Raw genomic sequence first — 11,696 nt, forward strand, 5'->3', positions numbered from 1 at the left:
TGTTAGTTCATGCCGAGAAGCATTTTATCCTATTCTATTATGTTTTAAACAGATTACAGTAAAATGGTTCAATGTGGCCACATAGTATTTATGCACTTATATTATATATATATATGTATGTCAATTCTATACTAGCCTTAGTCCCCAAAAGTGGAATCACTTTTTTCCTCCCATTCTTCAGTGTATTTTTTGTCCTGCCTGATTTACATACAGCTTTTCCCTATACCAGACTCCCTTTGAATCAGTATCTCACTGGACCCAGTTCAATCTGCCCTGTTTCCGTTAATTCTGTCAGTCTAACAACAGCAGTTAAGTTTGTTTTTCTTTGTATTTTTTTCAGAGAGAAAAAATATTTGTTTTGTATATTTGGTGAATAAAAATACAAATGCATCTCTTCAGTTTATGAAATATGAATTTTTAAAAAAATTTTCAAGTTAAATAAGTTGTTTCCAAAAATGAGTTACCCCTGAACTTCCATTTGACTTTAACTGTGCCTCTAACTTGTAATCACTGCATATGATTGAATTGAACCTCTCTCTTGAAATACTAAAATACTCGTTGGAAAGAACTCCTTAATATTACCATTTTTCTATTTTACTTTACCAGTGGTGGGAGCACAATAACAGGTGTTGGAAAAAACCTGAATTCTGTTAGTGTCCCAAGGATGGTAATAAATGTCCATGAAGCAGAAAGGAACTTTACAGTGGTAAGTCCTTTGAGTGATGATTCTACTCAAAGCTCTGCATCTCTGCCCCTACCACCTGGCTTTCAGGGTACATGAGACATTTCAGTTTTGCCTTTAATGTTTGCTAATTATCTTCCTTAGAGCATAGGCCAAATAGTATTTTTTATTCAACAACTGAAATTATCTAGAGTCTTGGGTTGACATTGTAAAAAATGCATATACAGGCATATAATGTTTAGACACAAATGAAGATCACCAACTTGAGACAGTGTTTTTAAAGATAGTTGGCCACCCAATTATCCCCAACTTCCCTCCCCTTTTCCCCCCCGACTCTACTTTGCAGCCCAGGGAATGTTCTCCCCCTCTGCAAGACCAATGCACCACTGTGGTCTTTCTTTCCTTCCTTCTTTCTCTCTTAGCTCCCACATATGAGTGAGCACATGCGATATTTATCCCTCTGTGCTTTACTTATTTCACTCAACATAAGTTTCTCCAGGCTCATCTACGTTGTTGCAAATGGGAGTATTTCATTCTTTTTTAGGGCAGAGTAATATTCCACGGTGTGTACAAAAGCAATTTCTGGTAATGGGTATGCTGCCAGTATGAATCTGACCCTCACGTCATGGGCACAAGGGGTGACAATCAGCTTTGTATCTCATGAATATTCATAATAAAAAATAAATGAATAAATAAATAAAAGAAAAAATTATAATTGAGCAGAGCTGCAAGGAAGAGAAAAAAATTGATTCATTTTATTCTACCCACTTTCTTTCTTTTGCCCACTTTCTGAGGTAGGTAACATTAAGTGGTGAAATCATAAAATGAAGGATAGTGATACAAGAAAAAGTGAAAAGATACTTTCTGTTCCTTTTTTGCATTGCCAGTGGATTTCTATTTCATGTAATATAGAAAAATAAATATGACCACATGAAAGACTAATATTGAGGTTTTTAACATAATAACAAGTACGAATATTCTCCTTGCAGAATTAGCACTTCTGGGAGTGAGATATATTCATTATCTGTACTCAGAAACTTCACTGTGATCTGTTTATTCCATAGAAAGTGTTAAAATAAAAGACTTTACCTGGAAAAATTAAAAAAATAAAGACAGTCAGTTCAAATGGAAATCTCAGCATTCCCCTCTGCCTCTTTTTAGTGCACTGTAGAGCATGGGCCTTTTTGCTTTAGTAAAACCCTTGGGTAAAGCTCTCGTCTTGCATCCTTGTCTTTCTAAGCAGCAGACATGCAGTGTTTTCTTTCACCCCCATGTTCTTCTGGTTCTGCTTTCCCCTTTGTTAGCATATTATCAAGTAACAGAAAAGAGCAGTAGGATACTTATGTCCAAGCATGTGGATATTGTTTTGTGTTTTTCCACCTTTCCTTATTTTACTTACAAGGCCAATCAAAATTTAACTGAATGCCTCCTTAAATGTGATTGACTCCTTTTGTGCTCTAACAATTTATATAGGTCGCATTAAAATGGTAGTTTTAGTTTAGACCTTGAAGTTACTTCCAAAGATTTCATACTTTTTGTTGATGCTTTTCTCTAATGTAAAATACCATAATCTAGCTGGACTTGTGTACTCAACCAAGAATGGAAGTTCTAAGTGCTCCGGCTCAAGCAGGGTCTTGATTGGGCAGGTGATAGATTGAATTACAGCACTTTCTTTTAGATTCCCCATCCAATATTTCTTGAACACTAAAGCCACAGTGGTCTTTAATTACAAAAACCAATTTGGGGCTAAAAATGTCAAGCCAAATCACCAAACAATAAGGTCATCTCAAATGAGATTTTTCCTGACCTTCTCTATCAGCCACATTGCATCACCTCTAAGGAGTATTATTAGATTTTTATCATATTCCTGAGAGATTGTACTCTAGGGAATCACCGTATGAAGTAAAGGGCTTTGAAACCAATCCCCACACATGGCCACAAACAGAGTTAGAATACCACTGCTATTAGTTTAAAGGACATCAGTTCTCCACAACCAAACATAACAATTTTTTATTAACCAAATAAGAATAACAGTAACCCTTTTGGTGTTGTCATGTGTCTTTTTAAAGTAGAAATTTGAGAAATTATTAATTTATCTAATTAATGCTGAGCCTACATTATTAAAATAATGACTAAATTTTCTTTCTTCTCTCTTACCAGCATTAAGATGACTCATAGAACACCTCTTTGCTTCTTCATTCATTCATTTGTAATCAGATATTTATTAAAAACCTTCTAGATGTCAGAAATAAGAGTTGCATATCTCCAGGAAGTTTCAAACAATGGTAGAAGATTAAAATCCTATCTGTTTACATATCTGGAAATGTAAACTTCTGTTGTTTTAGCCATAAACATGTTAGTACAATAAAACCTATGCATTAGCATTGGACAAGAGTGAAAAACTCAGTGGCTCTATTTTACTAATTACTCTTTTACTGTTTGTGAAAACTGTATGTTTCTTCCATGTTCCCTGCCACTTACAGAATTTGAAGCTGACCATGATGAATTGAACCCATTTATTATTTAACAAATAAAAACTCTTGGTCAGGTCAGATTTAGATATATAGATCCAGCCATAATAATTTTATATCCAATAAACTCAAATCCTTTAAAATAAAAATAGTCACATTCATAGCAAAATATACATTAATTTGTTAATGCGCTTATGTCCCAGAAGCCTACAGTTTACTGGGTAGTTTTCAAATTTCTTGTTATGTGGAGAATCATTGTGACAGCAGTAAAATTGTTCATTTCCATTTTTCAAGATAATAGGAATAAATAGCTTTTAGCATTATAATATTAATCTGATATAAAACTAAATTATATACTTTATTCCTACTATATCTCTGTCAGTTTTATCTGCTTACAGCATGTGTTTTTAAATGTAGAATAATTTTTTAAAATTATTTTTAAAAGAAAATATCAAATACCAAATTCTGTTTGTGCTTTTTATATATATCCTGAGTCCTTTTCCTATTGTGGGCATAAGTAATTGTTTTATCTCCAACTGTACTTGTCAAAGAAAAGGAAATCTAAGGGATGTTGTTGCTTGTTTGTCTTTTCCTTGGGGGAAAAAAACGCAGCCATTTAACCTTAAATGTACCACTTTGCATTGCTGGTTTAGTCTAAGCACAATCAAGAGGAAGCCACATTTTCCAAAATTCCATAAATCAGAATTCCAAAGGGGAAGATTTGAAATGAGAGATGAAAGGGCATGAAATAATAATAGCAGAGCCTTTGTAAATTGGGAACATAGGAAAAGATTTACCAACATAGAATATATAATAAACAAGAAGTATAGCATGAGAGTTAAGACAGTGAATTTTAGAGTTAATGGTCTAGGATTTATGTTCCCTACTCTGCCACTCAGAGCTGTGCAATCTTGCCTAATGACAAGCTTACAAAGCTCACTTTCTTCATCTGTAAACTGTGGATAATCAGAGCACCTACCTATAAGATTATCGTGAGAATTAAATGAGACCAATCTTGTAAAGTATTTTGCATGGAACCTGGCACTTAATAATTAATACCTTAAACACAGTAATAAGATTACCTACCTACATATTTAATTATAACGTTAACCGTATGGTGCTTGGCGGTTTACAAAGCACTTTACCATGCAGTATCCCACATTGTGAATAACATTTTAATCTTATTTCCTAAGTCCTAAGTGAGGAAACTAAGCTTCTGAGTAAGGGCTTGGCCCCAGTTGTCACAGTTTGGGTTAAAGTTAGGACCAAGGAAGGGTTCAGAATAAAAAAAAGAAGAAAGGTACAGAAAAGGAAGGAAGGAAGGAAAGTTAGGACCAAGGACTTCAACCACACAAAGTCCAGCTCCCACTTTGCCATAGCTGCTTCACAAGAAGAGAAGGCAGTCCCTCTAGATGACTGTCCTGTCTTCTTAAGGAAAATAAAATGATGAAGCGAGGGCCAGCTTCAGAGATCAACATAGCTTACTCTGGGCAAATGAAGGTCTGTGTTCCTTTGAAGACTGGGTTGTTTGGATAATTTTGCATCTGTCGTGTTTCCTTGTGTTCTTCAACATTAGGAAATTAAATGCAGATTTTTTTTCAGAAGTTATTTATTTCCAACTGATTGTCTGAAATAGTGAGATGTGAACGTTGTTGTGGCTGTTGTCAAGCTATATTCTGTTTACAGTGGATAATTGTGTCTTCCTATAGGCATGTCACCATCGCTCTAATTCAGAGATAATCTGCTGTACAACTCCTTCACTGCAACAGCTGAATCTGCAACTGCCCCTGAAAACCAAAGCCTTTTTCATGTTAGATGGGATCCTTTCCAAATACTTTGATCTCATTTATGTACATAATCCTGTGTTTAAGCTTTTTGAAAAGCCAGTGATGATCTCAATGGGCAATGAAAATGTACTGGAAATTAAGGTAAGAAATGCTTAAAACACTCCCTTAAATCATCAGCTTGAACTTGATTGACTTCATAGCTGTGTGAATAGAATCATTGTACTTGATCATTATATCTTGTACTATATCAGTAAATATCTAAGCTCTGAAAAACAAACCTTTTTGGCATAAGACTAAAAGATAAGTATCATCACGGACAGCTTTTTAATGAAGCATTTAAAACCCTTACCTGTGTATATATTAAAAAGTAGCAGATGTGGGATACAAATCCATTAAACAGGCTTCCTGTGATGCATTATCCTACCGATGTTATACATTCCCCTGGACATTTCACCTAAGTGTACTCATTACAAGATAAAAGGTAAGAGCCATGAAAATAAGTGCATCAGTTGTAATTCTGTACTTCCTTGGAATACTTGGAATTTTGTATCTGGGTGTGGTCATCTCTAAGCTGATTTATAAATGAAACTAGATTTCCACCTAGTTTGGAAATATATTAGCCTCTAAATATAATTTTTTTTTCCTTTTTGTCTTTTTTACTGACCGGTAATGGGATCGCAACCCTCGGTGTTGCGCCCGTACCGGGGACCGGCAACAGGATCGCAACCCTCGGTGTTGTGCCCGCACCACGCTCAGCCAGTGAGCGGGAACTGGTCTCCACATGGGATCCGAACCCTCGGCGGGAGCACCGCCACACTCCCAAGCGGCGCACTCTCCAGTGTGCCACCGGGCTGGCCCTAAATATAATTTAATAGGGGATAACAGATTATCTTTTCTAAGCCAGCCTGTTGCAAATGAAGAACACTAAAGACAAGAGATGTTAAGTGGTTTGACAAATGATGAAATAGTGGCAGAACAAAGACTAGAACACAGCTCTTTTATGTCACTTCAGTCATTTCTACTTCAAATAATAATAAAACAGGCAAAATAATCATGACTTTAATTATGCATAGCCCCAATCACTAGAAACAACAAAATATTTAGCCTTCAACATGTTGTTTTAGACATTCAGATTTTTTTTCTGTAAGGTAATCTGGATGCAAATATGAACAAATACAAAGCAATAAGTGTCTTTATTGAGATGTAATATAGGTTGCCATCAGTCACCTCCCTCTAAGTAATGACATGTTTCTACTGAAGTTTCTCTGCTTTTTCAACAAAATTTTAGCTACAGCCCAGCCTCTGCACACATTCACACTCGTGCAAGTTACTCACCTCTCCATTGTGTTTCGTACAGCATGAAATTAAGGGGAAGCCCGCTTCAGTGAACAGTGTGTTTACCACAGTGAAGTTTTTTCATCTGCTTCTTTAATTAGTTTTAGAAAGGGAGAGAGAGCTTTTATCACTTCTTTTTCTTTTTCAGTAAAACTAATCTAGTGTGACCTTTTGCTTTAAACAATTACTGTTTGCCATTTGGAAGATTCCACTTGGTTTTTCTTGATGAAAACAATGGTTTATGTGCAAATAGTTTTACACCCAGAGAAACTCTATTTTTCTGTTCCTATATCTATGAAGGAGGGATTAGAGATAAATGGTTCTTATCTACCCTTCTAAGCACAGTCTCACACGGAAAAGAAAACTTCTTTTTCTGTAGATTAAATACCCATTAGTCAATGTCCTACAAAATTGTCAGACCAAGAAAAATATGATTTGACATCATCCTCAGCCTGTCAATGGTATTCCCATCATGACCCAAGGGATCTCTAAAGACAGGCACAAAATTCTTTCTTTTCTTGTCTGTATATATACACAATGACTTTTTCTGTACCTGGTGTGTAACACCTTTCAGGGGACAGAGTAGTGATCTAGTGGGAGCAGGGGCCGTTTAGGGGATCATTTTGGTATCATGAATCAATGTTTTCCCATCCTCCATTTTCCTAATGTATAAAAGGAAATCTAAGGTGTAAGAGAATATTTATTGTGTCAGCAATTTAACCTTTTATTCATGTCTAAAGTTGATCACATTAAAACCTCTGCCTCTCTTAGGGCAGAAACAAAGGAAAGGGAAGCATGAAAAAAGGAAAAGAGAAGACCTCTTCTGGACAAGCAGTGAACTGTTTTTATCAAAAGAAAGGGGACTTTTATTTAATGTTGTGCTTGTTCAATTACCATTCAAAACGTGAGCGTGAAGCATGTTTTGCGTTCCGTCTCTGCAGGTGCTGTAGAGAGAATCATGTGTACAGCGTGAGAGTCACTCTTTATTTCCAGGAAGAGATCGTGCTCCTCAAGCAGCCATGCATGCAAGAATTCCTTGGTTAAAGGAGTAGTTATATTTTCTAGCCCCAGTTGTGAGAGTTGCCTTACTCCACAATTGGCCTAATAACTACATCATGGGCAGAAGAACAAGCCAAGTTTGGGTCAAGAGAACACAATAGGGTGCAAGGGTCAGTTACTCCTCAGAATGAATCAGGAACCCCATGGATAGAGGAAGTAGTTTATGGCTAAGGCTGCAAGTCCACCAGGACCAGTTGTGGACAGTAGTCATCAGAAGTAGGCATCTCTCTGGGAGTGCACATTAGGGCACAATGTTCTATCAATATTCGCTCACGTTTGTACAGAATTTGACAATTAATATAGTACTTTGACATATTTCCTTTAAGTCTCACTTGGACCTATGAGCAGCATATGAGGTTGGGAGGTCAGTGATGATTATAGATAAGATAAGATGGCCATTTATAGATAAGTAAACGGAAGTTTAGAAAGATTAGCTGATTCATCTTAGGTCACCCAGGGAGCAAAGAGCAGAACTAGGACTCACACTCAAGCTTCTTGATTCCACATTTGGTCTTCTTTCCACTAAATTCACTAAATTGTAATGGTTCCCATATTAACTTTCATTTAATGTATACCGAAATATCTTTAATAATACATTTTTCTATCATGTGGTATGTAGATATCTCTACAGTTCTTTAAGTGAAATAGCTCTAAACATTTTACAAATATCTAAAAATTGATTCTATTTAAAGAAACCCTCTATTTTTCCCTAATTATCTTATTACCTGACTTTTTGTGCATGAACATATTTTATGGAAAGTACAGCATTTAATGCTGGAACATGTACTGCCTGACACTGCCCATGGGGGAATCTTATTCTGGAGCATATAAGAATATATGATAATAGAGATGCTTCAAAAGACCAGTCTGGAGAAGTCAGCTCAAACAGGAAAAAGGGGGCAGGGGAATGAGATAAAGCAGAGGGCAGGACTTGGGCTATGACACTGAACACAAGTACAAATGTTGAGAGCACAGTAGAGGCCAGGCATCAGTGTCTGGGCAACAGAACCGTCTAAAAGGGAGGGTCGTTCTGAGCAAGCCCAATCCACCTGCTTCCCAGAACCAGCTAGAGGTTGTCTTCCTCCCTCTGACTAATTTACCTGTAGCTGTAACCCCAATTCCAGTCACGAGCACTGTGGGGCTGGTTCTCACTCTAGACAGGATGGAAGTGAAGACTTCTTTCGTCAGGGATCATTTGGGCCAGCATCAAGACTTATTTGATGGCACTCATATCTTACTTTCAAACTAGTATTTTCCTGTGCTGCACAAGTTAATAGGCATTCTGTGAAAAAATATATTCCAGGACACATAGACAGCACCTGTGGTTTCATAGTGTATAATATGAAAATAAATATGGGTTCCCCAGGTAAATAGTAAAGGCCCCCAGTAGACAATGAAGAACCCAGCTTAATTTTGGTCTGCCCAGCTTTTCTCAAATGACCACAGTACTTTTCCCCCAAAAGGCCCATGAACATCTGTGGAACTCAGTTTTAAAGCTTTCTGTGAAGGTTCTTTGGCCTGGTTCCCAAGCTGGGAGCTCGTGTCCTCTAGGTGAAGTGTAAATCTCATCCGCTGCCCCCACCCCCACCCCCACTCACTGCTTCTATGCTGCAAACCTCCCTGGACTCTAGACCACTGCTTGGCTGGGTCCTGCTACCAACCTGTACCCAGCTACTCCTGCTGACTTTCCAGACTCAGCCTTGTGGCCACCTGAGTGTATAGAAACTTGTAGGACACCTTTTATTACAATGCTATTTCCCACTTTCACTCCCATCTGCTCTGTTCTGAGGCCATCTCAGACATGAGTCCCTAGGCCCAAATCCTGGATAAAAACATTATGTCATACTTGGCCAGAGTTAGAGAAGAAAGTGACAAGGTACGTCCTGCTGTGATGCATTGAGAGTAATTCGTTTTCATTCTAGAAATGAATTCTTTTAACGTTACAGTGAGAGGGAGAAACTCTTATTCATATTTATATTCTCAGTGACTAGAACTGTGTCTAACAATAGATGGTAAATAGATTTTGTATTAAATGAACTAGTTCCTTCTTGAACCTTAGTTCTCCATATGTAATGCAGGAATGGCAATAATACCTACTTCGGGGGATGTCTTTGCAGGATAAAATGAAACAATTATAACTAAATTGTTCTGTGTATATAGGGGACTAGAGATTAGAAAGCTCCCTCTTATGTTGCTTTATTTAAAAATCTCTATATTATCATTTTAATGACTGAAGAACTGAGCCAATTTTGTAAATATGTTATATTTAATAATAATATTCAGTAATAAAGAGTAAATAATAAAAGTTCTAAACATACTTTTTTTTCACAGCTCAATAAAGCTATGTTTACTTTAAATGACAAAAAGTAGCCTATTCCCATTTTTATTTTTCCTGATTTGGGCCCTCTGTTATACAATAGTGGGCTGCAAGTATGACTTTTGTAATATCTTGGATTTTAGGCTTTTAAAGCAATTACATATACCAAGTGATAGTAATTTCTTATATAAGTCACTACTTATCATGTGTTCCTTGGTAGCAGCATATGAAAAGGGATTCAGTTGTTTGGCTGTGTGATCTGTTTTCGTTTTAGAGAAGCCTTTATGCAACTTTTAGACTTAGGATCTAAGCCTGAAAGAATGAGTATTGGAAATGTAAATGCAGTATGTTCACCCCTTCCCCCACCGTGGTTATTATCTAAGCAAGCAAGACACGTTTTAGTCCTTCCCTCATAAATCAAGCCCTCCAGCTCTTTAATCTCTTTTCTTGGTCACTCCCTGAATTCCCTCCAATATGTGAGTAAGGGCCCTAGCCTTCCTCAGACCTAACCAACAAGTTGTCATCTGAAGCCCCAAAGTGACCTATTAGATTTATGAGCTTCTACGTGGAATTGCCCTGTGTGGCTGACCTGTTCAATGGACGGCTTCTACTGCCTCTAGAAATGTCATAAGGATAGGGTTTGTCTATGTCCATTCTTTCTTAAACTCCAGCTTCCTGTTGTGAAGACGTATCTTCTTTCAACTTCTTTTCCTAGAATAATATCTGACCTACCAATCTATTGAGATCCATATGAGGCAAAGCATGTGAAAGCAGTTTGCTAAGCATTAAGGATTATGTGAAACAGTAGCAGTACTGCAGTTATTACTGGCTGCTCTTTGTCTCCAAGAAAAATAGTAATAGGTTTTTGATCTCTCTCTCTTCAGAGTAACAGCGTGTTTAATAAGTAACTGTACTCATTGAGTCTTGATATGAGAAATTGTACCTATGTTTGCACTTCTTGCCTAAGGCTAACTATTGGTTTCTTCAACAAAATGATGATGTTTTTAAAATGCCTAATGGTAACATCAGTTAACTAAATATGTCAGTTTGTTTTAATTTTTAAGAACTATATAATTGTTCAAAATAATGTAATGATGTTTTCAAACATAATGAAGGTCATACAGCATCTTTCAGGAATTTCTTTTAAAATGAATTCATTTATGTGTAGGATTCAAGTGTGCAAGAAGGATGAAAGGAAACTGGCCAGCAGAAAAGGAATGTATGAAGGGACTTCAGAAAGCTTATGGAAAAATAGAATTGAAATCGGGCCGGCCCAGTGGTGCACTGCTACAGTGTGCCGCTTGGGAGCGCGGTGGCGCTCCCGCCGAGGGTTCGGATCCCACATACAGACCAGTTCCCGCTCATTGGTTGAGCGAGGTGTGGGCGCAACACCGAGGGTTGCGATCCCGTTGCCAGTCCTGGTCCGGTACGGGCGCAACACTGAGGGTTGCGATCCGTTGCCGGACACGACAAAAAAAGGGAAAAAAAAAAAATAGAATTGAAAGATAATACAAATCTTTCCATGATCTTTTGGAAGTACGCTCATATTTGTAGACGCATTACATCAGATCTCTGGAAATGGGACCCAGGCATCAGTAATTTTTAAAGCTCTCAGTGTGATTCTAATAGTGAAGCTAAGGTTGAGAATCACTGCACTAGGCAGTGCCAGGCAGTGTGACAACTGAATCTCTAAATTGCTTCCTTATGGATACCTGCTGAAGACAATCATAAGGTGATTATGGATAAGGCATCATTCAATGTAAGGATGTGAAACAAGAATCTCTTTCCTTTTCTCTAAAATCCAGTTTGATAGAATAGCTATATGCTATAATTCCTGACTAATTAGTGCCCTAAAATGGTCATGCTCACTTTCAGTCATCCCAATTCCCATAGAAATGAGTATCATAAAATCAGATGCCTTGGCAAACAACACGTGTATTTATATTCTTTGACAATTGTTAGCATTCCTGCAAAACTGTGAAGTGTTAACAAGTTCTTTTTTTTTTTTTTTTTTTTTTTTTTCCCCAGGGAAATGATATTGACCC

At 37.2% G+C, this 11,696-nt stretch overlaps 1 protein-coding gene across 1 annotated transcript in view; it reads left to right on the plus strand.

Annotated features, from left to right (window-relative positions):
- The window catches only part of MET (MET proto-oncogene, receptor tyrosine kinase), a 111,159-nt gene that overhangs the window by 74,480 nt on the left and 24,983 nt on the right, over positions 1–11,696 (plus strand). The window contains exons 10-11 of the mRNA XM_008580997.1: positions 607–706; positions 4,863–5,081. Coding sequence (XP_008579219.1) covers positions 607–706; positions 4,863–5,081 — 319 coding nt within the window. The remainder of the gene's footprint in view (positions 1–606; positions 707–4,862; positions 5,082–11,696) is intronic.

The sequence above is a fragment of the Galeopterus variegatus genome, unplaced genomic scaffold, assembly GCF_000696425.1.
Source record: "Galeopterus variegatus unplaced genomic scaffold, G_variegatus-3.0.2 Scaffold89, whole genome shotgun sequence".
Lineage (NCBI taxonomy): Eukaryota > Metazoa > Chordata > Mammalia > Dermoptera > Cynocephalidae > Galeopterus > Galeopterus variegatus.